The sequence below is a fragment of the Haliotis rufescens genome, unplaced genomic scaffold, assembly GCF_023055435.1.
Source record: "Haliotis rufescens isolate VD_foot unplaced genomic scaffold, xgHalRufe1.0.p SCAF_11, whole genome shotgun sequence".
In the NCBI taxonomy this organism is placed as follows: Eukaryota; Metazoa; Mollusca; class Gastropoda; order Lepetellida; family Haliotidae; genus Haliotis; species Haliotis rufescens.
The window spans coordinates 8,386,663-8,404,140 of NW_025963791.1; the positions used below are offsets into that span (position 1 = coordinate 8,386,663).

General features: G+C 40.5%; 2 protein-coding genes across 3 annotated transcripts; one reads left to right on the top strand and one right to left on the bottom strand.

The window, feature by feature from the left end:
• The first annotated feature begins 2,873 nt into the window (after positions 1-2,873).
• On the top strand, positions 2,874-4,212 carry LOC124151732. Of its 2 annotated transcripts, XM_046524332.2 has the most exons (3): positions 2,874-3,014; positions 3,202-3,330; positions 3,550-4,212. In XM_046524332.2, exons 1-3 carry the CDS (start codon positions 2,927-2,929, stop codon positions 4,158-4,160), a joined length of 828 nt encoding a protein of 275 aa, XP_046380288.2. In that variant the 5' UTR covers positions 2,874-2,926; the 3' UTR covers positions 4,161-4,212. The 2 variants fall into 2 exon arrangements, with proteins under 2 accessions (XP_046380288.2, XP_046380289.2); XM_046524333.2 differs by lacking the exon at positions 3,202-3,330.
• An 875-nt stretch (positions 4,213-5,087) lies between these two features.
• On the bottom strand, positions 5,088-15,618 carry LOC124151748 (coiled-coil domain-containing protein 137-like). The gene is made up of 7 exons (XM_046524364.2): positions 15,395-15,618; positions 11,394-11,530; positions 9,128-9,264; positions 8,518-8,576; positions 8,117-8,202; positions 6,997-7,085; positions 5,088-6,013 (listed from the first exon to the last, which is right to left on the bottom strand). The coding sequence occupies exons 1-7, from the start codon at positions 15,481-15,483 to the stop codon at positions 5,792-5,794; spliced, it is 819 nt and encodes a 272-aa protein (XP_046380320.2). The 5' UTR covers positions 15,484-15,618; the 3' UTR covers positions 5,088-5,791.
• Positions 15,619-17,478: the final 1,860 nt, after the last annotated feature.

Genomic DNA, 17,478 nt, shown 5'->3' on the forward strand with positions numbered 1-17,478 from the left:
TTGCATCTACACGAGAAGAGGTTTACTTTCAATTGATGTAACTTTGTTCTGATGGTTATAGTTGTAATTTCAACATTTTGAATTATATATTAGTAAATTAGGAAACGGTCTAGGGGAGAAACACCCGTTAGCCTTTGCAGACGAGAGTGACTTCCTTTGGGTTGAAATAAAAGATGGCGTTGAACAACGAAGCTCGTCTTGAGGTATACTTCTATTTCGGTAATTGGATTAGCTCCAAATTCGTCGAAGCTTTTTGAAAAAAAGAGCCGACATTCACTTCATTCATAGATTCATTCTACGACAAAGCTTAACTGTTGGCAGTGAAACAGCTGTTTGTCTATATATTTACATCCTTAGACGGACATCCGATAACCGATAACTTGATAATGATGACTGAAAATTATAAGATACTAAGAACATTTGATGTAGTTGGTACATTGGAAAAATTATTATCTAGTGCTACTGGAAATACGTTTATCCATCATAAATGATGTGCATATATATCCTTCTGTTGGAATATGTTGACCATTATCTACTTTTCGAATGAATTTAATTAGCACACAGTTTGTAATGTTTCCAATGAACAATACAACCTGGATCTTGAGCTGTTAAAGAGACGCTTGTGGGGTACGGGTGGCCGATTGTGTAAGGCGTTGCAATTCGCTATCCACTCGTGTTGGAATCCGATTATCGTGGGTTCGAATCACAGGTTCATAGTCGTGCTCGTGGGTTTCACCAAAGTGACAAATTTCTAAGACCTGCATCACTTTGGGCGTTTCTCCCACAAAATACTGGCAGGCGGTGACATAACTGAAATGCTGTTCGAAGCGGCGTTGAGCCCAACTCTACAATATTAAGTGTCTGTCGGTCACGATGTCTCAGATTGTTAAACACATTTAAGTACATTGACCTAAACAATGTGAATATCAATTCACCCAATGAGAATTATGTTTTTCCACAATATTGTCAGATCCTCCTATACATAAGCCCAGGGCCCCGTTTCACAAAGCGATCTTTGCACTAGGACTACCGTAACTCCCTTACTTTAACATGGACTTACGATATTCGTAGCATTAATATCGCTTTGTGGGACGAGGCCCAGGCCACATTTTCTAAACGATGCCTTTCCCTAGTTTCCTTGTCCTATTCTCCCTATTATGTCCGATGTAATTCCCTACTTTGGCATGTACCATATGTTCCTGTGGTCTTTCAGGCGAAAACTTGACTTGCCTTTCCATGTGTGCGTGACGAGTGCCACCGGTGGGGTAGGATAGGCTCACCTTTTCGCGAACACCTGGTGTCACCTCTATTTGATAGTACATGTAATTCACAAACACGTTAAAGATATAGTCTGAATCGTACAATGGACTCGTCTTTCAGCAGACATTTCTTATGATTATGGAAACAATTTTGTATCTTTATTTACGATAGATATTGTTGATGTTTAGTGAAGCAATCAGTTCAACTGTTACCAAGGCGAGTACTTCACTTGTTCAAATGAACAAATATAGTACACGTAAAAATAGGGAATAGCACAAGACAATAGGGAAAATTTAGACAATATTGGTCTGGGCCTGGTTCCCCAAAGCGATTTTTGTACTGAAATTAAAGTTACGCAGTCTTGTGTTAGGATTGCCATGAGGAAGGCGCCCCTGGACGTCTGTAAAGGAAGATCCAACATTATTGTGGAAAAACAAAATTCTCTTCGGATTCTTCATTGTGTTTCTTTCTTGTTTAACATTGCACTCAGCAATATTCCAGCTTTATGACGACGGTCTGTAAATAATCGAGGCTCGAACAGACAGTCCAATGATTGACAGCATGAGCATCGAGTTACGCATTTGCACACGATTACATGCATCAACCAAGTCAGCAAGCCGGACCACCCGATCAGTTAGTCGCCGTGGATCGATGAAATATTGCTGAGTTCGGCGTTAAACAACAAACAAGCAAAGCATATTCTGACCGACAGACATATAATATTGTAGAATTGGGCGGAATGCCTTTGGAAAACCATTTCTGTAGGACATTAATATTTTGTCACTTTGGTTAAACCCGCGAGCACGAATATGAACTTGATATTGGACCCACAATCATCGAATTATGACACGCCGAGAGGACAGCGACTTTAAGCGCCCCAAACGACTCGGACGACCGGCCACCCGTACCCCCAAGGCTCTCTTTAAGAATTAGTTTGTTTTGTTAATTGCAAACATTGAAAACTATTAATAAACAAAGTGAGAATCCTCTGGCCTATTGTAAGGTGCTGACAAACCAAGAACCAACGTCCAGAGTATCCTAACTGCATATGCTACGTCAAAGAAGGAAGCATGTCTGCCCAGCGTCTTACTGTGTCCTAGACAACTGGGCCATCTGCTATAATCATGAACTACGAGTCGGTGTGGTCTTAAAAGGTGAAGACCAAATTATTTCCCTGTTGCTTTCCTGCGCAAGAATAGATTTACAGATATATAGACAGTTGTGAAAAGCCTAACCACTGATGACAATATCACATAGCTCACAATATAAAAATAAACCTCTTCCGAAAACGAAATTCATTTGAGAAAAAAAACATGGAAATATAGACAATACCTTTTGCGGCTTTTGAATTTAGATTGTTAATTATCTTTTTAATATTAGCCCATGATATGATGCTTGTTTTGAAGACATTATACCAAAGAACAAAGAGCATCCAATGATGGTATGTCTTGGCTGATGTTCAGCAATCGGAACACACTCACAACGAAATATATCGACCTGTTCTGAAGGTACTTCCACCGAACGGACGACAGCGAAATCCACCGACTAGACGTCGCTATGACGTCATTAGGCGATATTGTGACGTCACGCCATTGTCTGACATAGTCTCAGCAAGCTACAGCAGCACTGCAGTACGCTCTTCATTTATCGAGATTATCGAAGAATAATGCCAGCCACAAGACGTCTGACCATGTCCGAGTGTGAGGGCTTTGATTCCGAGGTGGCGGAGTGTTTTTCACGTACAGAACCGACAGGTGTGTGCCGTTATATATAATAACAGAGTTCAACTCTACAACTTCTGTTTCAATTGAAAAGTGTTTCAGAATCAACCACTGTATTTCTGCCACTTCCTTAATTTTATACGTAGATATATACGCGGTATAACTTTCACACTTGGCAGTTTGATTGATTCAATACTAAATCTGGTTATTTTTATTTCAGAGTTTCGTGATTCGGTTCCCAAACAGGTCACAATAAAACCAAGACCAGTCGCAAAGCGTCTGACCGTGTCCGAGTGTGAGGGGTTTGATTCCGAGGTGGCGGAGTGTTTTGCACGTACAGAACCGATAGGTGTGTGTGTGTGTGTGTCTATTTGTCTATGTCTGTCTGCCTGTGTGTATGCCGTGGGTGCTTTCAACTATCATATCCCTGCAACTTCGTTTAAAAAGTCTGTATTAACTGTAATTTCTCTGCCAGTTTATCTATTTAACACGATAAATGTATATGTGCTGATGTTTTAGACTTACCATAGAGTTGATTATATACTAAATTCGATTATTGCAATTTCAGAGTTCCACGATTTGGTTCCCAAACACGTCACAATAAAACCAAGACCTATTCGTCCCGAGCCACCATTCCAATGGGACTGTAGTAAAAAGGACAAACAACTTGGCAAAGAGCTCGACCTCCACATGCAGCTGACGGCTGCCCTGGTTGAGGTGGACATTCTCCGGGCTGACCTACGAGATGCACGACTCCGTTCCCAATGTCTGAAACTGAAGAACCAACATCTTCGGAGACAAGCCAGAAAACTCTCGGAGGAGAAAGTCTCCCTCAGGGAGCAAGTGGATCGCTTGGTGAAGGAGGTGGACATGTTGAGTGTTGAAAGACTGCGTGTACATTCAGGAGAGGGAGAGGGTATTGGACTTGTTCAGAGATCAGGAGCTACACAGACCACGTGCTTTGACCACATTGTCCAATCAAAGAATGACATACCTCGTGAACAAGACAAAGGGTCAACAAGACATCATGAACTCTCTCAAAGTAGTCTGTCATCAAGGGAACATATGTCCCCAAGCACAACCAATTCAATAGAAACTTGTAATCAGAAACAAAATGTACAAAAGTCAAAATCTTTCTTTCGTCGATTTACCAAACTGTTTAGAAGAAACAAATGTTAATGTTATTTAATGTTCATTTTGTTGATCAAATAACAACTGTTATAGTTTAAAAGCAATGTCTTTGTTATTTGTTTATAACTGTCTGTGTTCAATAGCTGCAATTTATGTTTGTTTGTTGTTTAACGCTGCACTAAGCAAAAGTCCAGCTATATGACGACGGCCTGTAAAGTCAGTGATTGAAATTGTAAGCCTTATGATACGATGACATACATTCAACCATGTGTCCGAGTCTGACCACCTGATCAGTTTGTCGCCTCTTACGACCAGCACAGGTTGCTGGGACCTTGTCTAACCCGGAACCCCACGGGGAAACACAGACACAAGATATCTATCAACATTAATATGTAAGACATCAGTATCATCACACTTCACGAATAAGCCATACCGTTCATCCATCCATGCATGGGTTGAGTGTGACATTGCTTCATTTTAGCAGTGTTCAAGCAATATCGGGGCCATCGATAATAGACTTCGCGTATTGTAGTTATTAGGGATCGAACTCTGGGTTTTAGCATTAAGAGCTAACGCTTTAACCAGCTCAGTTAAACCTAATCAATTCATTGCCAGAATACAACATATTCTTTTATCATTTTTTATTCAACATGATTAGATAATCAAAGAACTGTGTGATCGGTGAGGTACATACCCTTAAGTACTATTATGTTTGTTTGTTGTTTTACGCCGCACTCGGCAATATTCCAGCTATATGACGGCGGTCTGTAAATAATCGAGTCTGGACCAGTCAATCCAGTGATTGATCATGAGCATCGAGCTGCCGTGGCAACCATGTTGAAAACCAAATTTGAACCTCTTGAACAAATTGGGATGTCATCATTGGTGGGAATCAGTAAGTTTCAGCTTCATTGGTCCAGTGGCTTGCTGAAGAGCTGATGTTTAGGACAGATAACAGACAATCAGGCCACAACATAAGCTCACTGTACTTTTAATAATAAATAAAGTCTTGGACATTGACACATTGGTAGATCATAAATACATGAAACTTCAGGTGGATGAATATAGTGTCAAGAAGTAGTCTTGAAACATTGTTAGAAACAAGGAAGAAGTTATTATCCATGAAAGTCTTCATGCCAAAAGCAGTACTGAACATTTGTCACTCCTAAAAAATACTGACACGTGGAAAAAAGAACAGGACGAAAAAGATGGAAAACAGGTCCATTGGTTGTAATTTCCAATGTGCCAGTCACCTGTTCAACAATTTTGTGTTGCAACAGTGAACAGAATTCTGTAATCACAGTTGTATTTATTTCACAATGTCAATAGTAACAGGACACCTCCTGAAAACAGTGAAAATGGGTTTGCTCTTTCAAAAACAATGGGCCAATGTTCATGTGCAGGTCAACATACAAACACCCTGCACATTATCAATCAGAAACTTCAGATTTTACAAGATCACCTAACAGCCCCAACTTTAGTGTGTTTGCTTGTGATGCCAAAGACCTGGGTTTGAATCACAACATGGTTACAATGTGTAAAACCCATTTCCGGGTGCACCAGCCCCACCCCACCTCCCACCATGTTATTGCTGGAATATTGCTAGAAGCGGGGTAAAACCATACCCACTCGGGGACAGAAACAAGTCCCCATCTCAACACATGACAAAGCCTTCAGTTTCAGCTAAATCTGTTCATCTTTTTATTTTTCAACTCCCTGTAGAGCTGCACAGCCTTCTCCCTCTCGAAGTCCATGATGTGTTGCTGTGCCATGGACAGGGTTTTCCTCTTGACCGTCTGCCCCAGCTCACGCCGCCCCCCCTTACCACCCGAGGGCGTCTGCTGACTGTGGCTGGAGTTGCTTGTGATGATGTCTTTCAACAACAGGGACTTCTTACCTGGCTGAAATGGGAAATGCCAGCAATGTTATAATAATTATCAGACACCTTTGAAGCCCTGTCTGATTACAAATCACCTTATTCCAAGTGAATGATTAAAACTGGGAACACCACATTCTGTGCTTATCCTGGAGGTCCTTGTTCAGTGTGCACTGCTGACACTGACAGCTCTGTGACATATGCCCATTGCTTACCCTCAGAACTGTGTCCTGTGCCCATTGCTTACCCTCAGAACTGTGTCCTGTGCCCATTGCTTACCCTCAGAACTGTGACCTATGCCCATTGCTTACCCTCAGAACTGTGTCCTGTGCCCATTGCTTACCCTAAGAACTGTGACCTATGCCCATTGCTTACCCTCAGAACTGTGTCCGGTGCCCATTGCTTACCCTTAGGGCTCTGTGTTCCGTGTGCATTGCTTTCCTTAGTATCTGCTTACTTTGTACCCATTTCTTAACCTGAGACCTCTGTTCTGTGTGCATTGCTTACCATAATATGTGCTTCTTTATATGCATTGCTTACCCTTAGGGCTCTGTGTTCCGTGTGCATTGCTTTTCCTTAGTATCTGCTTACTTTGTACCCATTGCTTACCATGGGAGCTCTGTTCTGTGTGCATTGCTTACCTTAGCATGTGCTACTTTATATCCATTGCTTACCACAGTATCCTATTGTGCTGTGATCCTTGCTTACCCTTAGGGCTCTGTGTTTTGTGCGCATTGCTTACCTTAGTATCTGCTTACTTCACATCCATTGCTTAACCTGGCACCTCTGTGTTCTGTGTGCATTGCTTTCCTAAGTATCTGCTTACTTAATATCCATTGTTTACCATGGTATCCTCTTGTACTGTGTGCATTGCTTACCCTGGGAGAGTATTGTCTGGGTCCATTTCCTACCCTGGTATCCTCTTATTGCATGTGCACTGCTTACCATTGGAGCTTCCTGTGTGCACTGCTTGCTTCAACAGTTCTTCTTTCTGTGTGCTTTACTTACCCGAGGAACTCCTTGTTCTGTGTGTGCTTTGCGTGGGAGGACAGACAGAGTTGGGGGAGCATGGACTATTTCCCCGAATTGTACCTCATCTGAAGCAGGAGGTAAGGAGGAACATCAACATTATATTCATAAAGAATCTTTTCAGTCATATCATGGATCTTCCAACTACATTATTATTTTACAAACCTGATTAGGTATTCTTAATGAGAGCACAATACATTAACACCGAAAACAACATCACATTTTGGGGAGTTTTGAGAAAGAAATATACAATTTTGGAAAGGGATGTGAGAAAAAGTCCTATGTCATTAAAATATACTCAAGATACAATCACTGGCAATGACTAACATCCATGTTGACTATACACCAGCAGTGAAAATACATGTCAACATTTGCATTCTGTTCTGCTCTATGAGTGAGTTGGGTTTAATGCCGCTTTGATGAGTATTTCAGATTTATCTTGGCTTGTCAGCCTAATGTTGGAGGAAAATGAATGGATGCAGGGATTACATGTTTTCCGCCTGGATGAAATCCATAAGCATGCATATGGACCTGACAAACCTAGAAACATAATCAGGGCAAATCTGGAATTTGGACCAACGATCATAAGATCCTGGCATACCTAACAGATGTAACTCTGCACAGCTAATTGTGGCACATAAAACAACTGGCCCACCTGTGCCACTGAGAGAGACAAGAGTGTGAAACATGATGTCATGGATAAAAGTATGTCAAAGCTCCAAGCCTGTCAAAGGTTCAAGAATGTCAATGGTTCAAGGATGTCAAGGGTCCAAGGCTGTCAAAGGTTCAAGAATGTCAATGGTTCAAGGATGTCAAGGGTCCAAGGATGTCAAAGGTTCAAGAATGTCAATGGTTCAAGGATGTCAAGGGTCCAAGGATGTCAAAGGTTCAAGGCTGTCAAAGGTTCAAGAATGTCTTGGATAAAAGGATGTCAATGGTCCAAGGTTGTCAAAGGTTCAAGGTTTCAAGTATGCCAAAGGAGCAGGGATGTTAAAGGTTCAGTGACACAAAGGTTCAAGGATGTCAAGGGTTCAAGATTGTCATTCCTGTGAACCCCACATTCTTGTCATGGTTTATACATGGATGTACTAATTCAAACCTTTGAACTGGCTGAAGTCTCGTTCTTTTTCTCTATCTTTTTCTTTCTTCTTCTCTTTATGTTTCTGCTTATGCTCTTTTGATCGCCTGCAAAGCGAAGGCACTCCGTAAAAAGCAAACAGATTGACAGAGCAAACAGTTCATATCATATGGTCATATATTTTGGTTTAATTTCAATTTCTAATACGTAACATTACAGGTCAAAGATGATGTGTGCACTGTTTCTTTGGTAACTGTCAAATAATTTTTACAGACATCTTTAGGTATGACATGGCCATGGATCGCCCTCTGGGCAGAGGCTCTAGATACTACACCATGGATCTGTCCTCAGGGATGTGAATACGAAGCAGTGAGACAGATTCTTCCATATTCTGACAGCTACTGATTATACCCCATACTCACATTTTCACTTTTTCTGCTCTTTTTGTTGTCGTAGGATTTATGTCTCCGCTTCTGTGAAACTACAATATATAATATTTTTATAGAATTTCATTGGCTACATGTATACAGCATAATTCTGTTACCCAATGTCAACTCTTTTTGACTTATTTACAGTCTGGGACACAGACAATCCAGTGCTTATCACTCATGACCAACAATATCCAACAAAAGAAGTTAAAAGATGGTATTTATTGTTACCCGTCCTGGCACTTGATAAAACAAGGACTGGTTGGGCTTGGAGTCAGTATACCGTGTCTGAGTGGGGTATCCATGTCATACTGTGGCTAGGTATCTGGGCATGCTCAATGGGCTAGCACTGTAAAACCGGCGTTAGTCCAGGCTAGTACAAGCAGCCACATAAACACATCACTATATTAGTGCAATAATCTTGAATGTGACTTGTATCCCCATTTTACCTCAACTCACAGTAAATCAGCTAGCTTCTACATAAGTATAGTGTGTTGTGGACCTTTTCTGCCCCGGATCCCACAACAGGGTCCAAATAATTGAATACAGCCCCAATGATCAGCTATTTTATAATACCCATATTCATTTAAACAGCTGTACTTACCATAAACTTGTCTATAATGTCCTCATCATCTAGTGTTCTCATGGTTGAATGGTTGACATCACCTTGTCTTTGTGCTGCACTGGACTGACCTTTCTTTACTGTCATTACATTTCTGGTTTCTGGGTCACTGATGGAAACTGAAAAAAGGAGAGGTATCCATTCATTCATCCCTCATGTTCATAGGAACTAGCGCTGGGACAACACACCAACTGTGCGATCCGATATGTATCACGATACCTTGCTCAGATCCATTACGTATGATGATACCTTGCTCAGATCCGATACGTATCACGATACCTTGCTCACGGTCCGATACGTATCACGATACCTTGCTCACGGTCCGATACGTATCATGATACCTTGCTCAGATCCGATACGTATCATGATACCTTGCTCAGATCCAATACGTATGATGAGACCTTGCTCACGATCCGATACGTATCACGATACCTTGCTCACGGTCCGATACGTATCATGATACCTTGCTCACGGTCCGATACGTATCACGATACCCTGCTCATGGGCCGATATGTATCATGATACCTGTCTGCGTTCTTATCTGTGGTGTGTAAGCCATCTTTTTCACAGACAGGATGGCCAAATACCTGACACACAACGATTTACAGTTGCCAGTGTCAAGTATGTCGCAATGGATGAAAATATTTACGTTTTCACTACCGGTACTCATTTTCACAAGTAATAAGTGTTTGGTGTAACATTTATTGAAGAATTCATTTAAAGTAAGAATCGATACTTTCTACTTAGTGTGTGATTATGTGCGAAGTAATCGCAATCCACCAATGCATCAGTGTACTGTCCTACTACTAACAGGTGGGGCAAGCTGATTTGTCAACCATAAAGATTATTTACGGTCCCCATGGAGATTTCCAAAGGTCTACCCAGGTTTATCCCACCCCCTACCCTGAATTCTACACTTTTTACATATATATTCATTTACCAATGATCGGTGCTAAATTCTCTCATGGCTGGAGGTAAGATCAAAGGTGCCACTCAATCTAATAGACAACATATAGTGCTATGACTAATCACATAAACATCCCGCCTCGCCTCTGCCCTTGTCATCTAACTATAACAATTCAGAACTCAACCATGATCTAATAGTCAACAAATAATTCCTAGACATATGTCATGATACATTATTTCTTACATATATAGCAATTTCCAACACTACTCAATGAAGCCTTATCCAGGATAGCCGTATCTATTAAATGAATTATCAAAAGAAAAGCGACGTATGCTTACCCTGTTATGTATTGGAGAACTGGGAATTATGCATAACACATGAAGGAGGGATGGCATCGATAAGACACTCCGGTTTTGTCAATGGTGCAAGTTAAGGGCAGTTGGAAATGAAATTCATTTCATTCTTGTTTGCCCTATTTATGAAGATATTCGCTCAAAATATTTCCCATATTTAGACTTCATTACTTATAATTATCGTAAAGACACACTGGTTAGAATGTTAAACTCTTCTGATGTAAACTGTCTTGAGAACTTAGCCAATTATGTTAAAGATGCTATCTGTCTTCGTTCTTCTTCCCTTTAAATATTATTTCATGCAGAACTTGATGTGAAACTTAATTGTATATATCTGTACGTGGGCCTGAGGCCTTATTACCGAATAAACTGATTGATCTTATCCAGGATAGCAGTATTAATGCATGTAAGACTTGCCACTCGTATGACCAACATCCAAAAAGTACTTCAAACATTCATATTTGCCCTGAACAGTACTTACTGACTTCCTTCAAATGAAGGTGTGTAGAATCATCGCTTACTGCTACAGAAGACATAAATTGGTGTCTGGGGAATTACATGATCACTATTCATTCATTTAACTCTCCCCTGGGATGTATGGTAGCACAAGTGTGAGAGTGAGTGAGTGAGTGAGTGAGTTGGGTTTAACGCCGCTTTTAACATTATTCCAGTTATATCACGGCGTGTCAGCTTAATGTGGGAGGAAAGCCCGAAGTGATGCAGGTCTAAGACATTTACCACTTCGGTGAAACCCACGAGCACGGGTATGGTGCTGACAAACCTAGAAACATAACTGGGGCGAACAGGGATTCGAACCCACAATCACAGGTTTCTGGCGTGCCCAAGGGAAGCAACTCTGCACAGCGAATTCCGGTGTCTTAGACGACTGGGCCCTCCGTGCCCCCCACAAGTGTGAGAAACATGTGAAGGACAATATAGTGCTGGAATCATGCAAAAACAAATAGAAGAATATCGTCACACTACTCACACTTGCCCTTCTTCCTCTTCTTGTTGACGCCTCCATGCTGCTGCGCGGCGTGACGTTTTATGGAGGCTCCCAACAAAATAGCCTTCTTGGGGATTTCCTGGTCCACATTTCTAGGTTTCAGGTTGAGCTGACCTTTACTGGAAAACATGAACACAAATTAATGGCCAACATTAATTCATATCATAAGAACCAGGCAGTTTTAAAACCCAACAAGACAGTTGGGCAGGTGACCGATAAATGTTGCCTGCCTATCTTGAATGTGACCTGCATGCAATCAGACATTATAAATATTGAAAGATTGACAAAAATAAGAGACAAATCAAGCCGTGATTCAGTTGAAATAAAGCAAACAATTACTTGAGAATATACGAGGAGTTATAATAAAACTGAATATGTTATAGTCTAAAAATAATCTGACAGTCGGGCAGGTGGAGGAAAATTTCATGCAGCCCAACAGAACAGTTACCAGCCATGGGCAGGGGGCAGGCAGTTATTTCGGACACTGGAACCAGGTAAAAATATGTTTGTCATAGTTTTGGTCATAATTCACTTGTCCACTGAAGTTATAATATCAAAGAATTATATTGCGTAAAACACATGATATTGGCATAGTAAGTCAAACTGGCACTGGGTAAGCATGGTAAGTATTCAACATGATTAAAACAAATTTGGTTTTCTGACTTACAAAGTTTATTCAGACAATTGCTCTACCTTTGAAAGACACAAGGGGAGATAATCCCGATCATGACAACATATGCTCTTTGATTTGATGTTTTATTCGTGCCTTAACATGTTATTATACACAAACTTTGAAAGAGATAAGTTTCTAGTGTCTTGTCAAATACTACCACACCAAAATCAACAAGAGCCTTTATTTCTATTTACAGATGTTTCAAAAAAATTGATTCAATCTAAAAATTCTCTTGGGTCTCATTTTATGGATATTCCAGGTGGACAATGTGAACTGCAGACACCTGTGTCACAGGTGATTCCAGGTTAGGAAAAAACTGTAGAATAGAGCACCAGAACTTCTCGTGAGGATGATCTCTGCCAAAGGCCATGTGTCACACAATCTCTGCCAAAGGCCATGTGTCACACAATCTCTGTCCAAGGCCATGTGTTAAACAATCTCTGCCGAAAGGCCATGTGTCACACAATCTCTGCCGAAGGCCATGTGTCACACAATCTCTGCCGAAGGCCATGTGTCACACAATCTCTGCCAAAGGCCATGTGTCAGACAATCTCTGTCTAAGGCCATGTGTTAAACAATCTCTGCTGAAGGCCATGTGTCACAAAGACAAGCAACCAAGTTTAGGGAGAATCTTAAAGATGTGAACTGGCTACCTTCAAATTGTTAGCCTAAAAGCTAACCGACTGAACTACTGTTAAACTCAGTGTAAATCTACATCTCGACATGCCTAAGACATTACGGAAATGAACAGAAAGGGTTGAATAGGTCATGACACTCCAACAACTACAAGCCTAAGGTGTCAGACTTCGAATTCATGGGTATGAATGACATGGTTTTTAGTAATTCGATGGGTGATTTTTTTGACAGAAAAGTGTGGGTTTTGGATTGGCTTGTTGTTTTAGGCCACACTCAGCAATATTCTAGCTATATGACGGCTGTCTGTAGATATCAAGTCTGGACCAGACAATCCAGTAATAGATATCATGAGCATCGATCCACGCAATTGGGATAGATGACATGCTTCAACCAAGTCAGCGAGCCTGACCACCTGATCCCATAAGTTGCCTTTTACGACAAGTGTAGTCGCCTTTTACGGCAAGAATGGATTGCTGAAGACCTATTCTACCCCGGATCTTCACGGGGAAAAGTGTGGGAGGGAACACTGTAAGGATCATGTGAATCATAGGAGTGAGTATTTTTTTACGCCGCTTTTAGCAATATTCCAGCAATATCATGGCGGGGGACACCAGAAATGGGCTTCACACATTGTACCCATGTCGGGAATCGAACCCGGGTCTTCGGCGTGATGAGCAAACGCTTTTACCACAAGGGTACCCGACTGCCCCGTGGATCATAGGAAGGAACTAGGAAATCATAAGCACGGCTAGTGATGCCATGAGGGTGAGTCGGCTTTTGAAACATTACGGAACAAATGTAGCAGGTGAAAATGGCTTGGGTGGATGTTTCAGGACAGTTTCCAGTAGCCAAAATATTTGACACAACCATTTCATCCAGTTCTCTCAATATCATAAATGCAACTGAAAATTTGAAGGCAATACCCAACAAGTACATTTACTTGCACTCAAAGGTTTTTGTCACAGACTCTGTTGAAGGGACAGTTTGTCAACAGTTGTGTGTGTGTTTAAATCATGCATGAAATAATTTTTCGCGTGTGCATCACATTCTCAAACCAAAACAATAGCGCTCTGCGCAGCAAAACTGATAACGCAAGCGCTGCACAGAACAACTGGCTTCAGTCTTGTTTTTTTATTGGAGGCAAATTGAAGAGAAAGCTTGTGTGTTTTTCTTATGGGTGCAGGCTAAAACGGCACCTCAGCAAAACGTCACCGGTTTCTCTGGCGAAAACGGCACCGCATTTGGCGAAAACGGCTACTATGTGTCGGGCGAAAACGGAACCTCTATGTTTAATAACGATAAACAACTATTTTTGTAGTAATATATAGGGTTTATTTACATGGTATTTGATCTGAGGCCGTAATGTGAATTTCCGATAGGTTTGGTACTCTCATTTCTTCAGTATCTTCTGACTGGAAACTGACATGAAAGTTACCAATCACCTCTTCAATGACGGGAGCTACGCATTTCACACAGCGGAAAGGGAAGTCAGTACGGCAAATTTCTCTATAACGGGCCATAGAAAGTACGGTTCCAGTTGTCACAGTTATCACATGATACAGCATGTTGATTTTTTTTCTGTCATTCTTCTCGCATGCAACACATCGAAAGGCCATTGTGAATAATTGTGATCTGACAGCACCATGTTAGGCCTCAAATACAGTTTCAGCTTAAATTGAGTAAAGGTACTTAAAACTTCAAAGCGTATAGTGAATAAAAGTCGGTGATTAAATTGGAGTAGGGGGCTAATTTCTTATTTGTTTTATTTCACAAATATTTGTGTTTGTAAGAGACGATGTGAGTTTAATTTCTATTATCTTTCGTCAAAGCATGTTATGTTTTCACCATAAGTTGAGTTGCGTATAAGCTAAGTTGGATTATAGTTGGAGCAGAGGCTAATTTCTAATGTAAACTTGTTTTAACATCTCACAATTATTGGCCTTTGCAAGTTACAATGTAAGTTTAATATCATTCATTTGACCAAGGTAAAAAAAAAAAATAAGGTGCCGTTTTCGCTCGAGTCGAGGTGCCGTTTTCGCTTGAGTCGAGGTGCCGTTTTCGCCAATCGGTGCCGTTTTCGCCCGGTGACGTTTTGCTGAGGTGCCGTTTTCGCTATAACCCTTTTCTTACGGATGAGTTACAAAATACTTATTGCCAGCTTAATTAGATGAGCAGACATTGTTTCTAAAAGCCTTGATTACAAAAATATGCCTCGGTCGTTTGAAGCCAATTATTCTACTACCCAAAGTTCTAGTGGCCAGCCGAGTAACTCAGTCACATTGTTACATCTAATACAGTCCTTTCACCCAACTGCGTGGTTCGATGCGCATGATGTCAATCACTGGATTGTCTGGTCCAGACTTGATTATTTACAGACCGCCGTCATACAGCTGGAATATTGCTGAGTGCGGCGTTAAACAACAAACAAACAGTCCTTTCATGTGTTTTTCATGTTTGACAAGTCGTACACAAGAGAATAAAAAGTCAATAGAAATGTATCTTTTATGTAATGTTTTACTTTTATCCAACTAATACCTAATTTGTTTGTATTGAATCTGTGCGTTTATAAATGCATAATTTGGCCTCGTCGTTATGATATATCATTAATACAGGCTATGGCAGAGATACGTTTAATTTTAACCCTGCTAGCCTAATATCATTCAAAATGTCCTACCGTGCTTCACTTTCCACTTGTTTTATTGGATCTAGTGGTTTTACTTTCTTGTGCTTCCTACTTTTCTGTGGTTTCCCTATTCTTCCCATAATTACACAGTTCACAAACACTTTTGACGTCAACTCGACAGACTCCTGTAAAATAGCGACGATCAAAATCAAAACACAACAGCGTGGTCAGACACTTCCGTATTTTCCAACCATGCGCAGTGGGGACTTCCGCTATAGAAGTAGGAGATCCACTGCTATCAGATGTCCCAGGGCATATCTTCATGGAAGACGTCCATGTGTTCAAATTATTTGTAAATTCTCCCCTTTTCAATATTATGTAATGAGATACATTGACAACAGAAGTATCTCATTCATATTTTATGTTGTGTGATGATAAATACTGAGTTTTGAAACGAAATCAAACAGCTATAAGAGCCCTTATTTTTTTTTTTTGAAAAGTCATTGCAGCTTTCGTATCATAACTGTATAATGCAGATCTGAGTTAATATTTCTGATTATCTGAAAATATTTGCTTGTTCATGAAGGATATGACCATTGCCAATACTTGAATAATTTAATGTTCCTGACAATTGTGTTCCTCAAATAAATTGCTGCTTATATTCCTATTAAGTTCTGTTGAATCCAATTACGTCAGTGTGCATGTACCCATCTGGGGAAGACATGGAATTACATTAAGACTTAAACTTATACTTCGAAGATGAAGCTCTATACTTTCGAAATAACGGTACAAACAGCTCATGACCACAAATAACACTTTACAACAGGATATTCATCCATCTTTGCATATTCTTTGGAAGGACTCCAGTTGAATATTGGTTAACAATGCTCCAGGTCTTCAGAATTAAAAATACAAATAATTATAGAAAAATGTGTGAAGGTATAAGATGATTCAACACTTAAACAATAGTATTGTACTTCACTCGTCAAATATATATAAAACTAATTTGTCTAATTACATAAAATATTTTTTCAAAAGCTTGATAAGGTCTTTGACAGGCATTTAGAAGCTGGAAGAAAATGGACATTAAACGTTTCTGGATAACAACTCCTTTATGGTTGTACCAGCGTGCCAGGGCTACACCAGGGGTGAGGAGTAGCTCTGAATGGTCGTTACAAAAAGGAGTTGTTTTACATAAACGTGTCATGTCTTCATAAAAGCTTGATGTGAATTGATTTTAAATAGTTGGCCAAACATATGTATCACCCCTTGCTGCCTTAAGGTTTCTCTATTTCATATGGACTAAACACATGACTCATCTGAACTACCAGTAGCGAGTGAGTGAGCGTTGTTTAGGCCTCCTTTTTCACTATTAGCATTTTCCCAGCAATATCACTGCTTGGGACATCAGGCATCGGCGTCACACATTGTACCGATCAAGTGTCAGTATATATTAAAACAAAGCAAAATAAGTTTAAGTGTGCTCAGTGAATAGTATGAATGAGTTGAGTTAAATACTTATTTGTTTCATTGTTTGTTTGTTGTTTACTGCCGCACTCAGCAACATTCCAGCTATGTGCATGACAAAGGTCTATTAACACTCGCGTCTGGACCAGAAAATCCAGTGATTGACATCATGAGCATCGACCTACGCAATTGGAAAACGATGACATGCATCAACCAAGTCGGCGATCCTGACCAGTCGATCTGGTTACTCGCCTCTTAAGACAAGCATAGTCGCCATTTACGGCAAAGGTTACTGAAGACCTATTCTAACCAGGATCTTCATGGGTGTCCTATAGCTAGAATATTGCAGAGTCCAAACAACAAACATATTAAAGGGACAGGAAGTTGGCCGTTCGCTGGTCAAAATGCTGCTTTGAACAGTATTTCAGGTACATCATAGCGTTTCGATCTTAAGTGTGCTACAGCACAATCTCATTAACATCAGATCTTAGTTCTCGCTATCGCTAAACAAAGCTACTTTGTTTAGCGGCAGCGAGAACTTATATTTGATTTTAATGAGATTGGCTACAGCAATGGTTGTTTTCTTTTCAAACTGAAAACCCTACTTTGCTGAAGCTCTCATCCACGAGTGTAGTTAACCTCGTCAAGTGCATGTCATTATCCCCCGC

Coding starts and splice junctions, on each gene's coding strand:
- LOC124151732 (XM_046524332.2), top strand. CDS start 2,927: ATGCCAGCCACAAGACGTCTGACCATGTCCGAGTGTGAGGGCTTTGAT. Junction 3,015..3,201: donor TTCACGTACAGAACCGACAG/GTGTGTGCCGTT, acceptor TTTTTATTTCAG/AGTTTCGTGATTCGGTTCCC. Junction 3,331..3,549: donor TGCACGTACAGAACCGATAG/GTGTGTGTGTGT, acceptor TTGCAATTTCAG/AGTTCCACGATTTGGTTCCC.
- LOC124151748 (XM_046524364.2), bottom strand. CDS start 15,483: ATGGGAAGAATAGGGAAACCACAGAAAAGTAGGAAGCACAAGAAAGTA. Junction 11,531..15,394: donor CAAGTGGAAAGTGAAGCACG/GTAGGACATTTT, acceptor CATGTTTTCCAG/TAAAGGTCAGCTCAACCTGA. Junction 6,014..6,996: donor CAGAACAAGGAGTTCCTCGG/GTAAGTAAAGCA, acceptor TTCCCATTTCAG/CCAGGTAAGAAGTCCCTGTT.